General features: G+C 43.3%; 1 protein-coding gene across 2 annotated transcripts in view; it reads right to left on the bottom strand.

The window, feature by feature from the left end:
* The window catches only part of KIF13B (kinesin family member 13B), a 122,185-nt gene that overhangs the window by 13,773 nt on the left and 81,392 nt on the right, over positions 1-27,020 (bottom strand). For both annotated transcript variants that reach the window (XM_030235386.2, XM_050972498.1), the window contains exons 23-37: positions 26,735-26,892; positions 25,625-25,757; positions 24,264-24,398; positions 21,502-21,531; positions 20,917-21,016; positions 20,474-20,600; positions 19,146-19,201; positions 18,056-18,180; positions 16,772-16,948; positions 15,195-15,287; positions 13,838-13,990; positions 12,845-12,922; positions 12,303-12,356; positions 4,931-5,048; positions 4,264-4,397 (exon numbers count right to left, since the gene is read on the bottom strand). In XM_030235386.2, coding sequence (XP_030091246.2) covers positions 4,264-4,397; positions 4,931-5,048; positions 12,303-12,356; positions 12,845-12,922; positions 13,838-13,990; positions 15,195-15,287; positions 16,772-16,948; positions 18,056-18,180; positions 19,146-19,201; positions 20,474-20,600; positions 20,917-21,016; positions 21,502-21,531; positions 24,264-24,398; positions 25,625-25,757; positions 26,735-26,892 — 1,671 coding nt within the window. The remainder of the gene's footprint in view (positions 1-4,263; positions 4,398-4,930; positions 5,049-12,302; positions 12,357-12,844; positions 12,923-13,837; positions 13,991-15,194; positions 15,288-16,771; positions 16,949-18,055; positions 18,181-19,145; positions 19,202-20,473; positions 20,601-20,916; positions 21,017-21,501; positions 21,532-24,263; positions 24,399-25,624; positions 25,758-26,734; positions 26,893-27,020) is intronic.

Genomic DNA, 27,020 nt, shown 5'->3' with positions numbered 1-27,020 from the left:
AGAAGTGACAGCTGCCCTCTCCATGTGGCTACACCATAAAAATGAATTATATGGAAATTTGAAGAGTTTGTCCTTTTTTTTTTTTTACTTTTATTTTAAAAAATAAATCTGGGACTCAAGATCTCTCTCTCAAGCCACGTGCTAACAAAAAGACATCAGAGCATCCAAAAAGATTCTGGGATAGGAAGGTGACCAAAATCCACTCACCAAATTGGCCACAAGGAATTCCCTTCTGCCACAGCAATGCCAAAAACCCAGAAACTGGAATTTAACATGTCCATTTTTAATGTCAGCACCCAGTGATGCCCTGAAATGTGATTACACAGGCAGTTCCTGGAGAGCCACGGGGTCAAAAGGGAAAAGAACAGGAATTCTGCCTGGTGCACACTGGGGAAGCCTCAGCATGTGAATAAAAAAGAGGAGTTTCAATCCCTACATAATATAATTAAGCACAGACAGATGAAACTCTGCTTCTCCCCCCACCTGCATATTTTACACAAGGATTTTAAGCTTCTCCCCATCAGCAGGGAGGGTCAGAAGGCTCCAAATCTTGAAATCTTGCACTCTGTGGTTCTCAGCTTTCTCAAGAACAGGCTGGGAAAATAAAAACCAATTCCAGCCATCGAGAAAGCTTTAAATTGTTGGGATTTTGAATTATTATTTACAGACTACTAGCAATTAATTTAAAGGCAGCAGATAAAGGAGAAAAGAGGCATTTTCCAACTTTAAAGTATATAAACAGCTTCATCAGAACCCAATCTTTTAGGTACATAAACAGCTTCATCGGAAGCCATTCTGCAAGTTACATAAAGAATCCTATTATGCCAAATTAATTCAATCTAACTAATTAGAGAGCAGGAAGTTCTTTCAATTATTTTATGTGCTGTCTGAGAAACACACTTGAATACGAGAGCAGATTTCATTAATTGCGGTTCATTATTCTCCAGATTAGTTACTAAACTTGCAGCAGAAGGTCAAAGACAGCAATTCTGTTCACTGCCACCACCTTGACTGGGATGCCTCTGCCTTTTTTTGGTGTTTTTGAAGCACAAGCAACCACTCTAAACAAGGGGAGATCACTTTGGAAGGGTAATTTCATGTGGGTTTGGCCACTTTAATGTTGATGCTGCTCCAGGCAATGGGCAGGACTGAAATAAAAAGCTGCTAAAATCATTTTTAAAAGTGTAATTTTTGTAACTACTGATCAGGACTGATCACCTTTTTTACCAGCACAGGATCAGAGATCTGGTACCACACCCCCTTGGAATAGTCATGGTGAACTCAACTCCAGCTCCAAACCTGGGAAAAGGTTCAGTCCTGCTCCTTTGGAATTTGCTTTTCATGGAATCATGGAATATCCTCAGCTGGCAGAGACCCACAAGGGTCACTCAGTGCAACCCCTGGCCCTGCACAGACCCCCCAACAATCCCACCCTGTGCACCCCTGAGAGCATTGTCCAAACCCTCCTGGAGCTCTGGCAGCCTTGGGAATGTCACCATTCCCTGGGGAGCTGCTTCAGTGCCCAAACACCCTCTGGGGGAGGAACCTTTTCCCAAAATCCATCCCGAATCTCCCCATATCTCAGCTCCCAGCCCAGGAAAGGATGACTCAGATCCTTCCATCTCCTTTGTCACTTCTATCCCTGAACCTTGCTCTCCCAAACTGTTTACAGCAACAAAACTCCAGCAGTTCCCAGTTAAGGGTCAGATTCCTTTGCAATTAAAGCCAAAAAGTCCTTTAGGCTTTGCCTCTCCCTTAGAGGATTTTCTCCCACCTTGCATGTTCCTTTATGTCCCCTGCCACTGTGCACTGACATTTCCTTCTCCCACAGCCCCTAGAGGTGCTGTCCTGTATTCCCTGAGGCTCGGAAAGAAATTTCAGAAGAATTATCAGAGATAAATTTTGGTGTCCCCTCCGTGGCACAGTTTCTCCAGCTCCACAGGAACTCCTGGCTGCCTGCCTGGAGTGACCCCCTGAGCCCCCCATGTCCCTCAGCCATCCATCACCACCCCCAGCTCAACTCCTCTGCCCACATTTGCATCCTCAGGCCATCCAAAAGAAGCAGCACTGGAGATTATGGGATGGGATATTGATGATCTTCACAATCCAGACTCGCTGCAAAGGCACCTCTCAATTTTTGTGCTGCACAGAAGAAGCTGGAGCTGATTCTGGGGCAATTCCTTCTGGTTTTTTTCCCTCTCTTCTGTGCATCTTTCCTCAGGGTGGGATGAGGAAAAGGTTTTCTCCCCAGAGAGTGTTTGGGCACTGGAAGAGCTCCCCAGGGAATGGTGACATTCCCAAAGCTCCAGAGCTCCAGGAATGGTTGGACAATGCTCTCAGGGACAGGATGGGATGTTGGGGTGTCTGTGCAGGGCCAGGGGTTGGATCAATGGTCCCTGTGGATCTCTCCACCTCAGGAAATTCCCCAATTCCCTGGGATTGCTGACAGCAGTGAAGAAGCCCCATTTCCCTACGGATAGAGCTGCAAGGAATTTGTAAAACCTCTCAAAGCAGGGAGGTGCATTTGCAATGCAGCTGATTTGTTCCATGGCAAAACTTGAAAGTAGAGAATAATTCCAACATTTCATTCCATTACACAGACCCACTGGTCATGGAAACCCTGGGCTGCTCTCCACTGCCAGCACTGAAGCACCACCTACTCCTCTTTATTTTTTTAAAAAAACAAAGCATTAATAGCATCTCCCCTCTTATTAAAAATTGTTGAGACCATGACCTGGTTGACTTTCCATAGTAATCCATAACATAAACTAAAATCTCATTAAAGAGATGTCTCTGGAGCTTAAAAGTTGATTTCTAGACAAATCATCCACGACTGATCTTGAACAGGAAAGGAGTGGGAACAGGTGGTTAGACTAGAGGCAGGAAATTTCTCCTCTCAGCTCTCACTGATTCACTGAGGATTCAAGAAGGTGTGAAAGGCTCTCACTGCAATTGTAAGAGCACCTATTTGCATCTTTCCATACCCAAATACCTTTAAAGAAAGTCACCACCTTCATTTTAATTCTCTGCAGTTCATAGATGAGGGGGTTTGTACAATTCCAGCCTCAGCACCAAGCAGAAGGTGAGATTAAAATGTAAAATGAATCCCCAATCAAGCTAAGAGTATTTCAAAGCTGCCTCGTTCTTATTTGTGCTACATGTGCCAAAAATTTCTTTTAAAAATATATAAGTGTTAGTAGATTCATTTTTGCTCCAGCTATTTATTATTTTACTGTATTTCTATTATGCCAAAACAACTTTTTGGGATGTTCTTGAAGCAGCAAGTTTAGTTGTAGCAAACAAAAGACCTGGATTCATCCACAAAAAAAGAAAAAAAAACCAAAAAGAGTTGTTCAGGGATTTTAGGGCTTGTTTGGAGGGAGATATTCTTTAAAATGTTTGCCTGCATGGCAAGAGGTGAAGAAAAGTCCAAGTTAAAAAGTGATGAGCTTCCAGAACTCCAGGCAAAGGAAGAAAGGAGGAGGGTGAGAGCAGAGCCAGCATGGACAGAATGGAATCCCAAAAACTTTCACACAAGATCTGGCTCCAGATTCATCTTCACAGCAGTTTGTTAAAGCTTCAACATTTACTCTAGAGGGAAATATTCCTTTATAAATAAATACTCCTCACAAATAAAGGAGATTGCATGATTTATAATGGGATTCTCTATTTCATCTGGTGTTTTTTTAAAGACAGAAGTGTTTTTCCAGTCAGCCTGACTGTGCCTCAACTTCTGCTCAGAGCACAGGAGCCACATCTGGAGCAGGTGGGAGCTTTGCAGCACAACATCCAAAAGGAAAAAAAGGAAACCAAATGCTTCCCTGCCATGTGGAAAAGCTAAGAATGAACAAAAGCAACTGCCCCAAGTGCACAGGGCAAGATGGCAAAAGGTGACACGAGCTGGGGTGAGGGGTGGGGACATGAAATAAGGAATTAAAAATAGAATTACATTTTCCTCCTGGCAATACACAAACAACACTAATGCCCTTCATAAATTTTACCATTGTTGCTGTGAGTGGGAGGCCCATAAATCACCCTGGGAGTGGAGCTGGCACTTGGAACCAGCCAAGTGGGCTGAGTGTGGGTCAATAAGTTCCAGCAGCTCCACCAGCCCTGGACAGGATGGAGGGGAAATGGATCACGAGGCTTTGCCGTGCCTAAAAGCTTGGTTTGCTCTGCAACAACTTTTACAAAACATCCCTCTGCCAGCAAGCCCAGCAGCACTCACCAATATTGGATTTTGTGGGTGATTTAATGCCTCACCTGCTGTGCAAGGGGAGAGCTCTGCCTGCCCTTCTTCTCATCTCTAACAGGGAACAGGGACTTCAGCAGCTTTGGCATCTGAGGCACCAAGGACTTGACAGGATTCAGGTAGGAAGCAGCCAGGCTACCAATACCTGTTGGAAAAACAAAATATTCAGACATTAAAAGAATTATTCTTTGGAGAAAGGGAGGGGGGAAAACCCCCAAAGCTGACCCAAAAACCTCTATTAAAAAAAAAATTAAAAACTTCTTTTTAATCTAAGATGACTTCTGTGGTCAAGGAATCAACCAAGGAAAAGCTCTGACTTTTAGTGACACTCAGGAGCTGTGACTTTATTTAGCAGTGACTTTATCCCACATTTAGGAAGTTCTCTAAATGAGCTGTACCTGGGTCAGGGAGATTTTGGGAGCTGAAGAAGAGCCTCACCTGGGTCAGGGGAGTTTTGGGAGCTGAAGAAGAGCCTTACCTGGGTCAGGGGAGTTTTGGGAGCTGAAGAAGAGCCTTACCTGGATCAGGGGAGTTTTGGGAGCTGAAGAAGAGCCTTACCTGGGTCAGGGGAGTTTTGGGAGCTGAAGAAGAGCCTTACCTGGGTCAGGGGGGTTTTGGGAGCTGAAGAAGAGCCTTACCTGGGTCAGGGGAGTTTTGGGAGCTGAAGAAGAGCCTTACCTGGGTCAGGGGAGTGGTTCTGCTGCCCAGAGCCTGGCAGGGAGGTGCGAGATGGACTAATGCCTCTACTGGAGTTTGTGGCACCTTGGGACACATCTTGCTGACTCTCCCATCGACCCTAGAGGGGGAAGAAAAAAAAAGGTGTTTTTCCAAGTTAGCACAACAGCAGGAGCACAGCAATCCTGACACAGCCTGCACAGCCCCTCTGCCAAGCTCAGAGTGAAGAGCTGAGGAAAGACCCTTCCCCAGAGGTGTTTTAGTTGGCAGACCCAGCCCTCAGCAGAAAGGCACAGAAAAAGTTTATTTCTAGACCTCACAGCTGGAATATTTCACTCACTTGTGGTGCTGTGCTGTGGAAGCTGAGTATGTTACAACCAGGTGAAAATGATATGGTGCTGTCTGCCCAAAATTCCTGAATATTTTAATTCCTGAATATTTTGTGTAACTACTCAGGAGTAGTGGAAGCAGTGCCAGGGAAAAGGGTGAGGACAGAGCTTGAAACAAGACAAGAAACACAAGACCTAAAGGTTGGATGTTTGTGCCTGGAGTCAGAGAAAGGAGGAGTTAAACAGATCAAGAGGAAGCAACTGTGGCACTGCAAAGTTTTCTGGGAAAGAGAAAGCTGGAATATCCAAGCTGTGGATAGCAGGACAAAAAAGATTAGGACAGGTTAGGGTTTTGAAGATCAAACAAGATTATTTTCAGCCCTAAAGAGCCTGATGCAGATGAGGAAGAAACAGTGACAGAGAAAAGAGCAGCTCCTTTGCCTTCCCAAGGTCCCAGGGTTCTCTGGCTGGGTTTTCCCATGGATCCCACACACCATTCTGCACACCAGGGCTGACTTCTCTTGCTTTTACAAAGCTCCACTGTGGTTTTGGAACTTTCCTCTCAAACTCACAGCCAGAAACTGGCTCAGTGACAAAGCCTCTTGGCCAACAGAGAGAAACCCCAGGCCACTGTCTCACAGCAGCACGTGAGTGTCAAGGATCTGTCTGTCCAAATCCATTTTTTTATTAATTCTCTCATCTTGCTAGGCAAAATCATTTCTAAATTTGTCTGCAATGGTTACTCCAAGTGACTGGCCAGGGTGTGGCTCTGCTGGAAGTTTCATGTGGATGCAGGACAGGGCTTGGTTTTGCTTCACCAAACTGAGTGTGCAGAGCTGGAAGGGAAACCCAAATTCCACAGGGTTGTCCTGAAAACATCTGAGAGAGGCACAGGTGCAAAATCAAACTGCCAAAGCAGCTCCTTCTCATTTTACTAATTTATAGGAGACCTGAAGGCAACTCAATACCCATTTATGAGCCTATGGGTCAAGAAAGTCCAGGCTCAGACTCTTCAAGAAGTCCCAGGGTCTTGTGACAGAATGTTCTCAGGATGAGCTTGCAAAGCTTCACCTTTCCACAACCAGGGGTTGCAAGGACGGGATGGTGCAGCCAAAAAACCCCTGAAGGTTAATCCCTGATAAAAACTGAAGTCTAATCCCATTTATTTTTTTTTGGTGAAGAGCTGTGCTACGGTTGGTGCAAAATCTGGATTTTATTGTACACCTGAATTTGGGTTGTGTTTTGAAAGACAGAACTGGAAGAGAAATACTTTGACAGTAAAAAGGTGCAGGAGTTACAAGGGATGGAAGGACCTGCTGCATCCCAGACCATAAGTTTAGAGTATTTTTTCCTGGAGGAAGAGGGGAAAAATGTGCTTTTTCAAGTAGCTCCCCACTGTTGGATGCAAGGAATTAATCTGACCTTGAACACAGAAATAATGACAGGCAGCCAAACTAATCTTAACTGGAACTTGAAGTCATGAATGTTTCACAAATAATAAATAAGCCAGGATAGGAGGAATAGATTTCTCCACTGGGGTGAAGGTCACAGTGAACAGCCCAAGGCAAGAATCATTTCCATTTGGATCTATAAGTCAGTCCCAGGGAAGCTGCTCCTGCTTTGAATGGCAAGTAACCTCACCTGGGCAGAGCAGGACCCAGGTACAGCCTGGTCCTGCTCCAGGTACAGCCAGTGCTGCAGCTGGGAAGACAAATTTGGGATAACTGATGGGTGCCTGAGGTCACTGAGGCATCATCCTGGAAGGGAAGCTGATGGAGGCCAGGCTGGGAGCAGCAGGGGTTTGTTGGTCTGATGGTTTTGAGGACTTGGGTGTTTAAACCCTTCTGGGAAGTTTCCTGCTCTGCCCATGCCTAAAGCCTCCAATTCCAGCATCATCTTTGACCTGCAACTCATTTGTGTCTTACACATCCCAGAGTCCTGTCTGAGGCTGGAAAATTCCACAAAATGCTTCTTTGCTATTCCTCATCCCCAAACTCTTATTTTTAATTTTATTTTTTTCTTTCGTGTTCCTATTACTGCAGATTTCTCTCAGGTTGCCTTTTATGCAGAGATTAATAAAAATTAGAAGACTCAAACCAAATAGCACAAGGCTCAAAATAATCTTGAAATATTGGTTTTGTGGCCTCCTGGCCTAGTCTGCCATCAGCCTGGTTGATGCTGGCACTGGATTAGGAAAAAGAGCTATGGAAGAGTGAAAAGCATCTGAAAACTGCATTTTTGGAGAATATAAAGCTTGATTAGTGATCCTCTTGGATCTTGGGATAGTGATCCACCTAAAGACAAACTGATCAAGGTGCCACATCTTGAGCCAAGCCCGAGTGCTTCTGGAGGCCCCAGAAAAAGAAAGAATATTACAAATACTCCAGAATATTGCAGCTTACTAGAACAGGGACTCAGTGCAGGTAAAGAGTAACTAAATAATTGTCTGAGTCATGATCTGTTGAGTCAGAAGTGCCCTTCACTGGCTGTTCCAAGAGTAAAATGGTTTCAAGCAATATCTTGACTTTCTAGCCCTGTTTGGGGAACGCTGAAAAAACGGAGCAGGTAAGAACCAGCAGAACCCCTTCAGAATGTTCATCCTGCACAGAAAGAATGGCAGCATTTGGTGACTTTTTCTGAAGAAAAGGCTTTTTTTGGTAGGATCTTTTAGAAATTTTGCTTCAGCCTTGGTACCATAGATGACCACATTTTCTAAGTAATTTTAAGTATTTTGCCAGGAGAAATAAAATGAAAGTCCTGAGAACAGGGATGAGAAAAGGATTTGTGTGGTTGTTTACTTAAGGCATGTTGGGTTTTTGAATTGCATTTGCTTTGGAAAGAGTGCAGAGATCAGAGTTTTAGCCTGAAGGTCAGATTTGGCACCCTCAACTCTGAGATGACAACAAACCCTCAAAATCAGGTTAGTCAGGGCAACGGGAGGAGAAACATTTGGAAGAGAAAATTCTGGAAGTGCCAACTACTCTGCAGAGGGAAAAGGGAATTCATGAATGATTTTACTAAGCTGGACTGAAAGATAACCCACGTCAATCTCACTAAAATAAAAATAATTATTAACTATATTAACTCGATGAAGTTCCCAGGTTTCCCATCTGGATGGCATCCAGCACTCTCCTGTGTTGCTTTGTGCATGCACCAAAACAAGTTTTAAGTTTATTCTTATTATTTCTTAAGTGCTGTGAATCTTTTCTCTCTCAAGAAGGGTGGAGAGAGAAAGAGAGGAAGCTTATAAATCATTTGCCCAGAGGAGCCATCATTTCATGAATATATTTGCTCTCTGCCAAGTGACCAAACAGAGGTCAAGTGATTTAATTTAACAAATCCAAGTAGTAGAATGCACGTCCCTTGATGTGTTTTAATGCAGAGCTGTTTATAAAGTGGTTTATTTTTATAAAACCTTCTTCTCCTCAGCCTTCCCTTCTTTCACACATCCTCCACAAAAAACCCCAGGGGATTTATTTCATGCACAAAACCTTTAGGGCAGGTAGGGATGATCACTACCTAAAAGTCATCTGAGGCTTTACCTGACAAATCTTTCCTTGAAGTTGACAGACCATTAAAATGCAGCCACTGGGTAAGAGAAATGAATAATTCTTGTGTTTTATTATTTCAGCAGTTGAGAAAAGGCTTAGGAAAAGGTGATCATGGAGCACTGGAACACAAGCAAACAGCTGGGACACACAGCTGGGACAAAAGGCACTTGTTCTCATGAACAGCAGGATTACTAAAGTTCAATCTACATGGCATCAATTTGCTGGAAAAAAAAAATAAACCTCTGGTTCCCAGAAAAACCTGAAGGTTGAATGGCACCATCTTGTCTCACCTGGATTTTGAGCTACAAATCCTGGGCCTTTGGGAAAGGAAGGACAACTGTCCAAGACAAAATGGTTCCTGTCAGAGGTGTTTTAAGAGCAACTCATGATATTTTTCATCAATATGTGATTTGGTCTGATCTGTAAAACACCTCAGAGGAGCCTTCCAGTCATTGTGCCTCTGATTCATCCAGTTTAGTCAACTCAATTTTTAAATTCTGAATTAAACGGAACTAAATTAAAACAAATTTCCAACAAAAGCCCCCTTGGACATGAAAATTCACCCCCTGTATTTGATATGAAGACTAAGACAATAGTCCTGCATCCCTTGATGTATAAGGAGAAATCAAACTCATCTCAGTCTCCCCATACCACAATTTTTACTCCTGTTATCTGCAGTGATAACAGGAGTAAAAACTGCCTTTCTCTCATTTAAGCAAGCAGACAGAACTAGAGGTGAGGCCATGTGCAGTCCTGCTGGCAATATGAAAATCCATAAAACTCTTCTGAAGCAAATTCAGGAATTCAAAATTCCCAGGAATGCACAGCTCAGTGTGAGCCATCCTGCCCTCTGGAATCTCTCTGTGCTCCCAGCACACTGGGATACTCCTTAAGGTGGTTTTTTTCCCAAAATGTGCCAATCCCACACCTCTGCTCCAGTCCAGGAGAAGAACTGTTCCAGCTCTTCAGGAGGATGTGACCACCCATCCATGTTTTTATTGTCAAAGTCTGCAAGATGCATCCATGGCTTCATTCTTCAAATTCCTGCTCTGCCTGCTGTAGCTGCATTGACAGCATCTTTAATTCTTATTTCAACTCATATAATATTCTTGTTTAATTTTTTTTAACAGGGGAATGAGCCCTGGCTCTTCTCACTGATGGAGAATGGAGCAAATCCCCAATTTTACCAGCATGGATGGTGCTTGACATAGAGGAATGAGACTCAGGAGCCTTTTCCACAAAGCTAAAAATCCATGGTAAAGGCAGCAGGGATGCAAGGAACAACAATTAGAGAGAGAAATAAAGAAATGGAATAAAAGCTAAAGAAAGGGATATCCTGGGATGTGCAAAGGGCTCCCATGCATATTCTGCACCCAGTTCAGGTGTTGTTAATGTCCTGTGACTGCTCTTTCCTGTGATACATTAAATCACTTATTTGGGATTGGCTTATTATAATGAACAAATCCCAATTCCTAATAAAATGGCAATAAAATAACAATCCATTACTGCTGAACAAGACTTCTTTGCCACCAAATTTCTCACCAAGGGGCAAAGACATCCAGCTAAACCAAAACTCTGCCTGTCAAGCTCTTCTCAGGTCCTTTGTGCTAAACTGTTCAGGACTGATCTCTCCAGTGAGCTCTGTGGTGTCTGGGTGCTACAGGGACATTTAAGGATTTGTTAAATATTTCACTGGGATTACAAAAGATTTTGCTCATCTTCTTATTGAAACTGGATCATTGCATGGCAGACTAGTTTGTGCTGGGAGGGTTTAAAGATCACCTAATTCCAGCTCCCTGCCCTGAGCAGGGACCCTTCCACTAAGCCAGGCTGTGCCAAGCCCTGTCCAACGTGGCCTGGAACCAGAGATGCCTCGAAAACCAGGAATTCCCAGCTGGGGAGGTCCCATCTCCATGTCCTGAGGAACAAGTGCCTTGGATTGAAGCTCACTGCAAGCAAGGGGAGCAGCTCCACCACCTCAGCTCCACATTCCTGCAGCACAGAGTCTCTGGCATCAACTACAGCCACGGCCAAGAGCTGCAAGACCTCATGCAAACCACTGCCAACAATTCCAGTTAACCAAAGCTTGGGAAAAGGGGTCGTTCCTCTGAGAGCATGGACACAAAACTAAGGAAAAGCACTTTTTCCATTGGCCCAGTTATTACTTCAAAGTCATTTGTTCACAGAAATCAAGAGCTGCTCACACTGAACTATAAAAGCCATAAAGCCTGAGCAAGATTTGAGAGAAAGTCTTAATTTTTATCTCATCTCCAGGCTAATATTCACTGGCAGATATTTAGATATTTCCTTGCTTTCATGTCTGGTTTTTTCAGCTGAGAGGGAGTTATTTCTGAAAGGACTTCACCCTGTCCAAAAACCTGTGAGAGATGGCACTGAACAGCTCCAGCTCTGTAAGAACCCCTCAGATGCACCCAAGGAGAAAAGTTCTCTGCTTTGTACCAGTTCACACTGCATTAATGACAGCATTTCAATGGAAAAACTCGTTTGCTCTGTGCTATGCAAATGAAGCACCACCAGCAGCATCTTCAAAGCAGGAAATAAAAGCGTGTGAGTGAGCAAAATCAACTTTATAGTGAGATAAAATTATTATCCCACTCATTAGGTGGACCTAATGCATTACCTCTGATGGGACCTTTGGACTCTGAAACATGCAATGAGAGAAATCATTGAGGGGAAGGGAGGAGAAAAACAGAAATCATTAAGAATCCTAATCTTTAATTTTTGCTTGAAAAACCTTACAGTACTGAAGCACCCCACAGTTCTCTCCAAGCAGAAGTTGCTACAAACACTTTGTCACCTGCACATATTTTAGCATTCTCTCCATGGATCAGATGTAGCAGATTTAGCAACCAATGCTGGAGCACTACATCAAAATTCTATTATTCTGTGCAACTGCATTATGCATTAAAATGCCTTGTCACCACCAGATTCTCCCCCTCAAAATGACTCCACGCTTGCTGGGCAGAATATCTATCAGGAGGAGATCCTTCAGTTGATCTAGGATTTGGAAAATAAGCTTAAATTTAATTTTTCACCTTTTAAATGAATGCTCTGGGTCTCTAATGGTGTTTTTAGGGAATGAAATGGGCTGGATTATCACCCACCACAAGATCAGGACCACTGGGAGATCAGGGACTTTCTTCACAACCTTTATTCTGTCTAGGGGTGGACTTGAACTGATATATGGACCCCAAACTCTTCCTTTCTCCCAGAATTTTTCCCTCCACCCAGGTGAAAGCTCAGGCAGAGCTCTAAAGCTGGACAGTGCTCCTGAGCATCCCACAGGGGCTGGGACAAGGGCAGGGAACTTCCCCAGAGAGGCCCAGAGCAGCACATCCAAACCTATTTCTGTCCCAAGGATCCAGGAGCACTTGGGGGGTGGCCCATTTCTCAGAGCTATTTCCCATTTATGCTCCTCATCTCTGGTAATTTCCTTTTTTGCACAGTTTTCCCAGGAGATCTGCAGATACTCACCCTGTTACTGCTCAGGTTATAAGGGGGGGCTAAATCCTGGCGGCTTGCAGAAAGCTGCAAGAGTTAAAAGAAGCAGAATTATTTCTTAACAAGGACTTCAAAAAATTCATAACTATGCCTCTTGACTAGTAAGGCTGAAAAGAAACAGTTTTGTGGTTAAAGCAGAAACAAAATCCAAGAAATTAAAGGTGAAAATGTAATTCTTGACCTGGAAGGAGCCAGAATTTGACATTAGTTTGATTACCAGCTCTATCAAATGATTTCTTTCCAAATCTTGGGTTGAAGAAGTCTCATTTTTATGCACAACACTGGTACAAAGCTTAATTTCAGCTTATACTTCTAACTTGTTTCCAAATCTTCTAAAGAAAAAGAGAAAAAAAACCCCTCCAACTTGGAAAGGAAATGAAAAATCCCCATTGTTCAGGGGAAAAAGAAATAGCACAGAGGGGTCAAAAAGAAGGAAATTCCTTGCTCTATTCCATGACTCCAGGACCTGAGAATGAAGAGTGGAGCTGCTGGAGATGCCAGCAGGGAGAACTCACCCGATTGACGTTGGGGGAGCTCAGGCTCCTGCGGTAGAGTTTTCCTTTTCCCATCAGCTGCTCCTTTACAGCAACTTCCTGGCAGTCACAGAGAGCAAAACAAAGAAAATTAGTGTATCTGGCAAGAATTAAAGCTCTGATTATCCCAGGACACTTTTGTCTACACAAGTAAAATGTTTCTGAGCTGCCTTGTGGCACAGGCTGCTGTCTGTAAAGTTTACAGGGTTAAAATTACGAATGGATAAATTTTAACATCTGGTATTTTGCTGATTGGCACGTGCAGGATTTTGCAGTCTTGATTCTAGGAGATGACAGAGATGCAAAGACTTAGACTCTCTTTCTGAGCTGAGCTCCTATTTTAATCCTTTAAACTAATTATAAATGACAGGGAACTTGCTTTCAATATTGAAAGTGCATCACACTTCCCTGTGAATTTATAGTGGGCAGGCACAAGCTCCAGCTTGTTTTGCATAACTTTTCTCTTTGTGCTTGCATAATTTATATCCAGGAGAACATTTTCAACAAATGTTTTTCTCTCCTGTATTCTTCCTGGTAAACAGATCAAGTCATAGTACTTAAAATTAACCCAATCAATGTCTTTTTTTATTGGCAGGATGGCTTTGGTGAATTCAGAGTAGAATGTGGGCAAAATGACAAAATTTCTACTGGCAATTGCAGAAACTATTGGTGGAGCTTCAGAAAGCAGAAGCTGAGGCCACACAACTCCTTTTCCTGAACCAGAATTAGCAAGGAACGGCCTTAAAACCAAACCAAGCCCCCCAGAACTGTGCCCTGAGCAGGGAACTCCCAGCCCCATCCGTGCTGGAGCTGAGCAGGGACATCTCTGCTCCCCTGGATCTTTGCCACAGGCCCACTCGGGGATGCTGGGGTGTGCACTGGGGTGGTCTTTGGGGTTGTTGGGTAGTTTGTGTGCACTCAGGAGGGTGTTTGGATGGCACACACTGTTCTCAGCACTCCCTGCTGCAGCCAGACCTGGCGCAGCCGGTCCAGGGTCAGGATGTTCTCCACGGCCAGGACGCTCCGCAGGTACTTCTCAATGTAGGCTTCAGAGTCAGCTGAAGCTGCATCTTCCACGTTTGCTGCCATCCTGGCCAGTGCCTCCCGCTCCTCAGCCCCTTGAGCATCCTGGGGAGGCAAAAAGAGAGGGCAGAACTTTAAAATAAAACCAAAATCTCCCACGTCACTCCCAGAGAAAATGCATTTTTTAAACCACACGGCACCAGCTCAGCACTGTTTGTCCTTAAGCTCAAAGGCAGATGAGAATCATGGAATAGTCTGGGTTGGAAGAGACCTTAAATCTCATCCCATTCCACCCCCTGCCATGGGCAGGGACACCTTCCACCATCCCAGGCTGCTCCAAGCTCTGTCCAACCTGGCCTTGGACACTTCCATGGATGGGGAGTCCAGAACCTCTCTGGGCAATCACTGCCTCACCACCCTTGGAGAAAAGGATTTTTTTCCTAACATCTAGTCTAGACTTCTTCCTAATACCTATTCTAAATTTCTTCCTAACACCCAATCTAAGAATCTGATCCAAATAAACACTTGTGCCATGCAACCTGCACAGGTGCTCCTGCCACTGTCACAGACATCTCAAGCTGTACGTGGTTATTGTTTTGAGGCTTTTTTGGGTTCTGAGAGTCTCACAGTGAGACATTGCCATTAATTAGCAAAAGGGCTGCATTCAGATATTTCGTAATTAAAAAGTGCTTGAGCACATTTGGGGCGTTATCTAACCTGAGAGGAAAACAAAATTTCAAGTGAGCTGCAAGAAGAAAAAAAAAAAAAAATAGAACATTGCTTGAGAAGCATTTCAACACAGAGTGCAAAATGCAGCAGAACATGAAAGAGCCAGGCAGCAATCAGAGTTTTGGCTCTTCATGTGTTAATGTTTTCACAAGTGCCCTGATAGAGCATCTCTTTGGAAAGAAAGGATTAGCATCTAACTGGGAATATGCTCAGGAATCAAAAGCTGCACAAAGACACTACTGAGAAAAAGCCACTTCGTTATTTTTTTCTACAGGTTCTCGTGCTCCCCGCAGCAGGCACTTCACCTGCCCATTTTTCCTCCTTCTTTTTCCCCCCCTCCTCTCTCCAAACTGCCTCTTCAAGGACCTGAGCAAATAGATGCTCACTCAACAAAATACACAGTGACACTGATGAGACAGAGGCTGCTGCTAAGTCACAGCATGTAAAGGAACAGGCTCCATCTTTTACAAACCATGGTTTATGCTGGCAGCAGCAAGAGCCAGCACGCTCAAAATCAGGGGGGGAAAGCACAAAATGAGAGGCTCTTGGCCAATTTGAGACACTCTGGTTTCTTCCTCACCTCTGGAATGTTTGAGACTATCTCAAAAGTGACGCCACAGCCAGGGATGGAACTTCGGGGGGACATTCTTCGGAGGAAACTCTGTGCAAAACCCTGCGAGGGGGAAACACAAGGAAAATGTGGATTAACAGATTCCAGCTGAAATAAACATCAGGAAAATGTGGATTAACAGATTCCAGCTGAAATATAACCAGCTCACAATAAAAGAAGCTCAAACTCCAAAGTGCAACCAATAAATATGTAAGAGCCAAAGATTTCAACTTGGGAAAAATAATTTGCTTGCTCGTTGTAGATACAGAGAAGGAGTCACTTCCTTCCTTGCAAGGTGACTGTTTCACCAAGCATCAGCTGCTTTTAGAGGTGCTTTTTTTTTTCCTGACAGAGCCCTAGGTGACTTGTCTTGAATATTGACAAGTACAGACATTAAATTCTTGACCAAAGAGATCGTTATGAAGAATGATTTAAGGGGCATGGTCATTGTTTATGCTGACTTGGCGCCTTGCAGGGTTAAGAACTGGACTGTTGAATTAATGCAGAGATGAGTCATTCAAAGATGCTGCTGAGACAAACTCCCAGGAAAGGTTATTGACGGGGGTTTTTAGAAAAACAGGAAGAAAGCCAAAGATTCTGTGTCGGATGAAAGTAAAAAACGGCACTGACTAAATCTGTAGAAAACAGAATTGATGAAGACTTCACCCGATTGTGATTATTGGCACATCCAATTGATCTGGTCAATGCAGTCTCCCATTCCATATGACAAAAAATTCACTGCTCTTCCCTTGCTGAGAAAAAGCTTCTGCCTGATGGAAGCACCAAGAACTGGGGTTCTACTTCCAGCACTGGGAGTTGCCTTCGGGGTTTCTGGGCGTGACCACACCTCTTTGCTCTTGCTTCAGATTTTAACTACAGATGTGCAACCAGAATAACAATCCAGGCTTTCTGCTTTGTCATTATCACTGCCAGGGGAGGCTGGATTCTCAGACAGTGCTGAACAAACTCCTTCCTCCCCCATCAGTCTCAGGATTTATATTATTTCCAGGGCATGATGCTGCAAATGGAATGACAACTTCACTGCCTGCCATTTATCAAACATCCTGCTCTCACCTACACATTATTGTAAGAGCACCAGCTGGAAAACATAAAGGACCAAGAGTGATTAACTCTGGTGAATTAACACAAGGGATCTCTCCTCCAACTATTCCTAGCTGATTTCTAAATACCTGGAGGTGTAAAAACAAATGGTTAGCAGCAATGTGTGGACTTAATACAGGGCTAGGGAAACACACAAGTTCCTTTATGCAAAATACAAACCCCCAGATCATGAGAAATTAACTCTTTTTGCACTGAGAAAGCACTTAGTGGTTAAGAGAAAAATTAATTTCTCATATTGAAAAGCCTTAAAAAAAAAAAAACGAGCTGTGTCATCATCCACAACACAAGAGATACCAGGAAAACAACTTGGCAGCTCAAAGCCTCGCCGGACGCCGCTGATGCGGCGCCTCCACCCAGGCTGAGATGGGGAGGAGAGAGGAGGGAATGTGAGTCCTGGGAGGTGGGAAGGGCTGCAGGATCTGTACCTGTCTGCCATAGACATTGACACAGATGCGCTTGCGCAGCACCAGCTGCATCTCTGCGGGGTGGCTGAGCTGGACAGTGGCTCTGACAATCAGGTAAACCCTCTCCTCCGCCGCCGTCCCCTTGCTGAGCTGGATGCAGTCGTGGACCGTGGAGTCCCACGAGGCTTCTGCTTTCACCTGCAAAAAGTGGGGGGGAAGAAAAAAAAAAAAAATGTATCCTCTAATAAGCATAATTAGGTGTATAATTAACTGCAATTAATTAAGCATAATTAGCAAAAATACATAATACATAAATTTTGAGAGTCGGCTTCTCCGTTTCGCTCCCTGTGAAGAAAAAAATCCCTGCACTTTAGAAGAGGCCATTTAAAAATCAAGATCAGTTTGCCAAATGAAGATGTTGGGATTAAAAATGCCAACTTGCTCAAACTCTGGAACATTTCCTCTTGAAAAAAGATCTTTGAATACCCAGGATCATTGCAAATAAATTATAAAATATGCAGAAGTGCAGGACCATTTGGCCTAATTTATTAAGATAAACCAGAGAGCAACAGAGATTGCAGTGGAAATCTTCCATCACACCACAAAAATTCTGTCCAGATTTGAGAAATAACTTTGCTGAAGCCTTTCTAGCAATACAGCAAAGGCTGGAATTTTTCTTCTTGCATGTTAAAATGTAAGTATTAATGAAGATTTAAATGGTTTATCTTCAAGCCATAAGAAAAATGGCCCAGTAGCCAAATTTGCAGGCTCTAAATACAAATCAGGACAAAAAAAAAACCAAAAAACCCTTAACAGAACTACCAGGAATAAAGCTCCTCTAAAAACCAGAAAAAGTTTCAGAAAAAGAAGCCAAATTTTAAGAAGTAAGTCAGAGATTCTAAACCTAATAGTAGAAATTATAAACCAGCAATTGTAAAGTTGTGAAACTATGAGTTATGTGGCAAAATGGAGGATAATGAGTGTAACAATGCAGAGGTAAAAATGTGAACAATTAGGATTGATTGTTTTTTCAGCTGGGGCTTTTGTACTCTAATTTGCTCCTTTGTTAAATACAAACTGAATCTCAGGCTTTCGAAATGTTTGGATGAAGGAAGATTCTTGATTTTTACTATTTTCCAAATCATGGTTATACTTCTATGGAATATTCCTTGAAAACACAGTTGCTCACAGGAGAAACAAGTGCTGTATCATTTTTATTACATATCTGATGTATTATTTTCACATGTGGAGAGGTAAAAAGAACAATGAAAGGACTGAAATCCCCTGGTCTGCAGTTTCTCCTACCTCACTGTCGTGATGCTTCACAATCTGCAGCTCAAAGAATTCCTCCTCCTCCTCTGCCACCAGAGTAGCATCCCAGCCTCCTGCCTCTGGGTCATCCAGGTTATCCTGGGAGCTGAAGTCATCAGCTGCAAACAGGAGGAGGGGATGTGCAAGGTGAGGAAACACAAAGCAATCACCCTTTTTAAAAACCATCAGCAAGTCATGAATTCACATTTTCATCCCCAGCTCCCCACCTTGGCTACTTAGACTTCACCAACAAAATTAAAGCTGAATTGCTCCACTTAAAAAAAAAAATTTAAAAATCCCATTTCTATGCAGAAAGTGTGCACAAAGATTTGGGGACACAGACTAAAATGTGCCAAATAAAGGGCAGGAATCTCCCCCCATGGCAAACACCCCTTCCTTGCCCACAGGTGGATTTCCAGCACTGAGCTCATTTGGCATTAAACATGGGGTGCTGTTAAGATAAGCTGCTGGTTGAACAGGAAAAAACACAGCACTTTTAGACCATGATTAAACAAACTCTTAATCTGGGTTTTGAGAAGCCCAACCAGTCCTGGCTGGAGTCCCTCCCCATAAATTATTGACCAGCTCCTCTCTGAAGCCATTGGATCCACGGATGTGCTGTCCCAGGTGGACAAACCACCAATGCCAGAGGATTGCAGCCCAGGTCTCCTCCCAACAGGTTGAGCGTCACCTCCCCTTCTCACCTGACACCTCTCATCCAAATGTTAACCCTCTTTTAAACATCCTATCCAGGATTTATTTAACTGATTGCTTCCTGGATTTTTCTGGGGGCTTCTTGGCTCCAGCTTCCCATCTTTGGTAGGAGCATGTGACAAATACATTGTTCAAAGTGGATCTTGCACTGAAACATGGGATTGTTACAACCCTATGGTTCCTTCCATACATAATATCGTTCATTTTGAAACATTAAGGAAGATCTTTCAGGAAAAATGAACCCTCCTCCAATGAATCCACCTGCCATTCCAGGCTTTTGTGAATTTTAAGTGCTTGCTTCAAGTCTGAAACCTCACTGGCTGGATAAAGTTTGTTTCCAAGTTGCTCTGCCATCTTAAGGACCACTTACCATTCAAGTCAAGGAATATAACAGGAATGTGAGTTTCCATACCAGCCACAGGAGTCCTAAAATACAACACAGGGACAATGGTGGCATTTAAAGGAAGAGAGATTAACCCAGCACACGTCCCTGGTGGTCCAAAGCCCCAGGACCCTGCATTCAGTCTGCAATTTTTAGCCAGACCATTGATAACCTTGGCAAACCTCTTTATTTTAATTTACTGCTGCAGATTCCAAGAGACTCAAATAAATGAGTGTTTCTTTTATATCAGCTCTCTTAGAATTATTATCTTCTTTGACCTCTGCTTTCTGAAGTATTTCCTCTCTCCTAAATGCTAATAGCAAAATTAAGTTTATTTACTCTGACACACACATTCATGAAATGCAAACCCCTCTACTTTAGTGATGGCAGGGAAAATGGGAGATCAGAAAAGCCAGTCTCAGAGTTTTTAAACTAACACTGATGCTGCCACTCCACACAGTCATTGCTCTTTCTTACAAACACATCTTGAAGAGCCAAAACTCTGAATAGTGAACAAGAGCAGGGTATAAAGTGCTTGAATCATACTGAACATTTCTTCTGGTGCAAACCAGATTTTTCCTGGAGCAAGTTTCCTGCAGCTCCCCTGTTTTCAAACCTAATGAAACACACTGATGTCAAAGTTATGTTTCCAACAAGAACTTGATATTTTTTTTAATGTTTTAGAAGCTCTGACAAACTTCAGCTTCAAACTCCCTGACACTCAATTCCATCAATAAATACTGTTAGAGGCTTGCTCAGAAAAGATATTCAGGAAGTTGCAAGGAACTGAAGTTGAGTTTGAGGTGAAACAACCCCAAATTCTTATCTGCAGTTGTTGCTCACAGCTGATCAGCCTCAATCTAGTGCTCTCTACTATTTTTATGTTCAGAAAATTACATGGAACACTTGCTGACTAAACAGAGTTTGTTCTCAAACCAGGAGTGCAAGAAAATGCTCCTGGAGATGCAGTTTTATGATGAGAGGGCAGCCTTTTAAGTGAATGAACTAGGTAGTTAACATATTAGCTAATTTTTTTAAATGGCAAGTGCAGTGGTAATAAATATTGATTCCTTTTTTCAGAAGGTTATAATTACACCCTGATCAATAACAGCATCGTTTACCAAACAGCATTTCTGGATTTCAGAGACACAACCTGATAAAATAATTTAAGCAAGAGGCCTAATTTTAACAACTTTTGCTCATGCAGGGTACAGAGGCCAGATTGAAGAGAGAGAAAAAAAAATGGCCACAATCCAAAGCCAGGAATGGGCTGTGCATCATTTCTACATCCCTCCTCTGGGAATGGATGTTCCTACCACTCTGCTGGAGCTCCAGGGATCCCACTGCCAGCAGAAGGAACCATCACAGCATTCCTTTCTTCTGTGAGGGTCAGCCTCATCTCCAGGAGCTGAGCCTCCCGATCTGCGTCGTCCTCTGTTTTATCTGCAAGATGCCAGGAGGGCAGTCAGGACAGCAGAGCAGCTCTGAGTGCCTCTGGCACGTGGCAGGGACTTTGTGACCCCCCACTGCAGAATAAACCTGCTCTGCTCACGACCCAGCACCCAAAGAAACACCCCAAAACAACAAACAGTTTCATAGAGGCTTCTCCAACTTTAACTTCCCTCCCAAAAAAAGCAAATTACTGCTGAGTTCCCAGATCCAGCTCTCCATGAACATCTTTTCTAAATTTGAGAACATATTAAGATAAAAAGTGTGTGCACATCTCTCAGCCTTTTGCCTTTAGCAGCCTTTTCCTTACCAGGCTTCCCCACGAGTTTCTGCAGCTGCTGATCAAGGTACTCCTGGCGCTTTGTTAAGGCACAGAGCCACTTCCTACGGAGCCTCTCCAAATCCCTGTCCTAAAAAGGAAAAAAACCACATTAAATATTGCCTCAGGAAAGCCAAGGTTTCCTGATTGTGCCTTGCACATTTTCTACAAACCCTCCTGCTCATCCTACACCCAAGCAGAAGATGAAGACACATCCAAACCCTTCGACTTTCCAGATTTGATTGGAAGTATTTTTGCTTGCCAACTCTTTAGCTTTTTTTCTGTACTACCCAGCTGAAAAAAACCCTTCATTTTATACAATTCTTTGCTCCCAAACTACTCCAAGACTCAATAACCACTGGAGCTGGAAATCCCAGTCCTCAGCACTCCCCTCGTGTCAGGAATTCATCCCTACCCCACACCATCCCACTCTGATGGCATCTGCAAATGTGCCCTTCAAATGATTTTTTTCAACTGCTCATGTCCTTTAAAAAACCCCCCCAAACACCTGAGTAGCTCTAAAATAATTTAATCTGAGGATTTCTGCATTTTTAGGAGAGATTTTTAAATTTTTACCTGATAACTGTCCATTTCATCCTCTTCTTCCTAGGCCAAACACAAAAACCCATACCATTAATTTTTTTTTTTTTTTGATAGCAGGAAACACAGTGAGTACAAAAGGAGTAACTATTTTAAGCAATATTAACAGTCTTACATAAAAATAAAAGTCTGAGTTTAGCAATGGCCACAGAATTAAAACACACTGACATCCCAAAGATTTGCTGATATCATCTCATTTAAACACCAACCAGAACAATCCAATAATGATAATGGACAAATTCACAGTAATGTTAACTATCAGAAATCTTAATAATTGAAAGAAAGTGGAATACAAGAAAGAAACAGGAGAAACACCTAAAAACCTGCTGATCCTGGACAGCAAAGAAAAATGCTGTTTTACCTTTAAGTGTTTCAGCAAGTGCTGAAAAAACAAAGTCTGGTATAGAATCCCAGAATCCCAGAATTGTTAAGGCTGAAAAAGACTTTCAGGACCACTGAGTCCAACCATCAACCAGCAGCACCACCATGGTCAGCACTGAACCCCAAGTGCCACATCCACAGGTTTTCTGAACACTTCCAGGGATGGAGACTCTACAACTGTCCTGGGCAGCTTTGCCAGGGCTGGACAACACTTTCCATGAAGGAATTGTTCCAAGTATCCAATCTGGACCTCCCCTGGCATAATTTAAGGCTGTTCCCTCTTATCCTTTCCCTGTTCCCTGGGAGAAATCCCAATCCCACCTGGCTGCTCCTTCCTGTCGGGGAATTCCAGAGAGGAAAATTCCCCCTGGAGCCTCCTTTTCTCCAGGCTGAGCCCCTTTCCCAGGTCCCTCAGCCCCTCCTGGTGCTCCAAACCCTTCCCCAGCCCTGCTCCCTTCCCTGGACAAGCTCCAGCCCCTCAGGGTCTCTCCAGCCACGAGGGGCCCAGAAGTGCCCCCAAAACTGAGATGTGTCCAAACCCCCAAAACTGAGATGTGTCCAAACCCCCAAAACTGAGATGTGTCCAAATGGCTGGAGGTAACTTCACTGCAAAGGAGAAGAACTGTAAAAAACTACTGCAATTATGAGGGAGTTGGAACAGCAGCCACACCAGGAGTGACAATGCAGACTTTCAACCTTTTATTCCCATTATTTTCCCACCTTTAATTCTTGACCTTCATGCCAAGCAGAGCCACTTGCAATGAGCACAACTGCCCCTCCTCACAGGGAATGGGAAAGGAATGAGGGCTCCAATCCTCAAGGAGTTATTACTTACCTGGTTAAGCAATAATGAGCCACCAGAGCCTACTTTTCTACCTTTATCATGAAAGCAAAAACTTAGCTAAGCTAAAATTAAAAAGCTACAGAGAAGAGGCATTTCCTTAGTTCAAGGTCTTTAGAAAATCCTTTCACATTCCAGAGATACCTGATTTACCTGAGATGAGAGAAATGATAATGAGGGGACTAAAAATCCAGGTGCTGATGTCTAAAGCCTATTGTAAGCAACAGGTCTCATAAAATCTGATTTTCAATGGCCCTTTCCCATGGGGGTTATCAGTGCCAGGCATAACTCACTGGTTTCTCTCTCTCAAGTTGAGTTGAAGTCTTTCTCCCTGATGTATTATTTTGGGGACTGCCAGCTCTGTGGGGTAAGTCTGGAACTGGTCAGTGGATCAGGAATTCTCTGGGGAATAAATGAGGTGAGGCAGACAGGATGCTCCCCTGGGACTCGTCCCTACAAATCAGGCTGAAAGGGGCACTTGTGGGTCAAGGAAGAACTGCAAGAATCAATCATGCTGTCCTAGGAGAGAAACTTCCTCCATTCAGGAGCTTCCTGGCTTTACAGGAAGGAAAGGTGGGTATCAGGGGTTGCTGTGATGGAAAAGCTGCAGGAAGAGCCAGCAGGAGCATAATGGGGAATAACAGGAACAATCTGCCCAGGATGCTGCTGGAAAGGTGGAAAAAAATTCCCCTTTTTGTACCCCAGACACAAAATGGGAAAGGACTGCCTGGGTTAGGAGACAACAGAAAGCCCAAGTACTTCAGAGCTCAAAGGAAAAGCCATCCTGATTAAGCAAGAAAAGGGGAGCAGACATGGATTGGATCATACAGGGTCAATAAGGTAAATATTTTGGGACATGCCCTACTTTTCCACTTAGCTGGCCTTGCCTCAAGCAGGGCAGCAAATCAAACAAGTTCAGAGAACTGGTTCTGCTGCACCAGGTTTTGGCTTTTTTTTGCCAGCTTCAGGGAGTCACTGAATTCTTATTTATCTGTTGGAGGGAAAAGGTCAAAGTGCACCAGGAACTCATAGGAGCACTGCAAGAAGATGATCCCTAAAAAGAGAGGGATGCACACGAGGTGCAGTTTGTATGAGACTGTCCAAGAATTGCCCAACAGCTACTGAGGGCCACAAGTGCTTCCTGCAATTCCAACATTTGGAATTTGACTCTATTTAAATATATGTTGCACTGAATTATTTTAATTTGAATTTTTAATTTGAACACTTTAAATTAAGTCCTGTTTTGAACACTTACACAATATTGCTTTCCATGTCTAATATTTGAAGTAAAATCTACACAAAAAACTCCTAATGGATTTTAGGAATATCTGCATTTTCTTTTGTTCTTTGAGTGTGTTAAGGCTTTGCTGCTTTCAAAAATAGGAAAAAAAATCCCAACCAAAACCAGAAGAGACACAAAACATCTTACAAGTGTTATTTTTTGCCATGGGAAATGATTCCCTTGATGCTTTCCAGCTCTTGGAAATAGCTGACAGTAAAATATTCAGAGTTTTACCTGAAAATTTTGTGACTTGACATGTTTGATTTGAACACAGCCAACACCAACAGATAATATGGATTCCTCCATCAGTGGCAAGGTCCCAGATTCCTGCACAGATTTCACTTCAACCTGGATTCGTCGAGATTGCCCCTGTCCAAAAAACAACAATTTGAAATGCTTGTATTTAAAAAAATGAATATAAAGTGCTGGAAGTTTAATTCCAGAGAGACCTCTACTGGCAGCCACTGGCAAGGAAAATTATATTTTTCTTTTGGGAAGAACAAAGTGCTGCAATCCCAATGACCCAGTGTTCAAGAGATCCCCCTCCCGCTGCAAGGATTTATATTTACAGGATCTATGAATTTACAGAGAAAAATAAAAGTTCAGCATTCAGCAGCTCCCCAGTTTATGTTTCTGGAGGGTTTTCAAACATACCCTTATAGGACTTTATTTTTTAATACTTTTGAAGGCAGAAAATGGGATCTTCTTCCCACCCACAAAAAAGGAGAGCAAATAGTCTAATTTGAAATTTCAGTGAACTTTTTCTGGCTCTGCTCTCAACTAAAACTGTAAGGGGAGAAAAAAGTAAATAAAAAGAAGAAAATTAAAATAAAAATCAAAGGAGTTGGTGAGGTCAGAGGAGCAGCCTGTATCTAACTTTTACTGATTCCTTGTGCTCTTTGGGCAGCAGCTTATCAATAGCTCATCATTTCAAAATGTGAGCTGCTCAGTTAAGCATTAACAATTTAAAGCAGGTAGAATTCAAAGAACAAAGGAGTGCTTGGCTGGAAGGATCAAATAGAAGAGAAATCTTGGACCTCTTTAAAAAAATAATGAAGCTCAGTGGAGGCTGATGTCAGGTGCTGGCACAGGACAGGGCACAGGACAGAGCAAAAAGGTTACAGGGAGGGCTTTGATCACCTTTAAACTGAGTCTCCTGCTCTCCATCTGTTTCCCACAACATCACATTTTGCACCTAAGCTTGACACCTCCTTGGCCACCCAAAGCAAAGCTCCCCAGGTGTTTTTGGCAGAGCTGGAACCCTGCCTGTGCCACCTCACCTGTCTGAGCTGGAAGATGCCTCCTGTGCTGACTCCTGAACAAAGGAGTGCTTGGCTGGAAGGATCAAGTAAAAGAGAATTCTTGGACCTCTTTAAAAAATAAAATGAAGCTCAGTGGAGACTGATGTCCCTTCTGCCAGGTGCTGGCACAGGACAGGACAAAAAGGTTGCAGGGAAAGCTTTGATCACCTTTAAGCTGAGTTTTGTTCTGTCTCCCACTTTGTTTTGCACCTAAGCTTGACACTTCCTTGGCCACCCAAAGCAAAGCTCCCCAGGTGTTTTTGGCAGAGCTGGAACCCTCCTGTGCCACCTCACCTGTCTGAGCTGGAAGATGCCTCCTGTGCTGACATCCTTGGCAGGGGTCACCTCAACTGGGCAGTACTCGCCGTTCTCATTGAGCTCCAGGATCTGAACCCACAGCTCCACTTTGCGCGTCACCTCGCTCCACCTGCAGAACAAGTCATGGACTGGGTTGTTTCCTCTCTTTGGATGGGTTTTATTTCCCCCCAAAGAAAAATGAATTAAAACATCAAAATGCTAAGCTCAGAGTGCAGACTGAAGCAGCAGCAGCTGCAATAAATGCAGCATTTGTGAGCACACAGGTACCAGCTGTGCAGAGCTTCTGAATTTTCCTGACAGCTATTTTAGTCAAACATCAGAAATAAGCCTTCTCCTGATTCCAATACTCCACATGTAAGCTCTGGTCTCAACTCCTGCCACAGAAGCCCAGTGTTGTCAGGGCAATCAGGCTGAGATGGAAGACAGAAGAATGAAATATGACATTGTCTCACAAGCTCTCAAAATTCAGAGCACTTTCCTGACCTCCTTCATCTCACTGCCTCCTCTCCAACTCTTCCCAGAGCTTAATAAGCAACAGCCATTTTTGTAGAACTTCAAAATTAAAAAGGATAGAGGTGCTCACTACTTAGCTACCAAACACAACCCACTACTTTAGAGCATCCTTTTCCTCTCTGTCATATTTCCCTGACTTTTATTTTAAATTTCCTTATATGCAGCTTAATAGTCAACATAAACTTAAGCTGCAAGTAAAAAAAGAAGTAACTGCCAATAAATTAAGATGCAGAGCTGCCTTCTAACTGAACAGGCAAAACAACTCACGTTTAAGAAAATGCTACTACAAGATTACTTTGGGGACAGCAAATGGTGCCAGCAAACCAAAAGCACCTCCCTGCAGTCTGAATTACCATAATATTACATATTTATCCAAATTGAGGTAATAAGAAATAAAACTTTTCCAGTAGAAGCATTACAGGGATGGCATTTCATGGCCAGGAATGAATTGGAGTCATGCAGGGGCCTTCAGTTCAAAATGTGACTCCTTACCCCAAACCTGCTTCAAAACTGGGCACCTCAGATGGTGATTTTTCCCAAATTCCAAACCAAAGATGTATTTCCCACACGTACCTGTCCCGAAGGCTGCGTGTTTTGGCTTGAATTATTCCCAAATCCCACAGGGCTGGGTTTTTTCTGTCACCACTCTGCTTGTGCCCATAAACTTCAATGGCCAAAGCACCATCGTAAAGATGTTCCATGAAGTCTTCAGAAATATTCACAGAAACCTCCTGGAAGGGACAAATCAGTTGGAAACTGTGACTACATGACTCAGGCTGGGAGATTTTACTGCCTTGACTTGGATAAAAGCATTTAGTAAAATGCCCCTGGTTCCCAAGACACAATCCAGTGGAAAGGA

The sequence above is a fragment of the Serinus canaria genome, chromosome 3 (assembly GCF_022539315.1).
Source record: "Serinus canaria isolate serCan28SL12 chromosome 3, serCan2020, whole genome shotgun sequence".
Classification (NCBI taxonomy): Eukaryota; Metazoa; Chordata; class Aves; order Passeriformes; family Fringillidae; genus Serinus; species Serinus canaria.
Note: the sequence above shows the minus strand (reverse complement) of the source record. Positions and strands in the feature narration are given on the sequence as shown.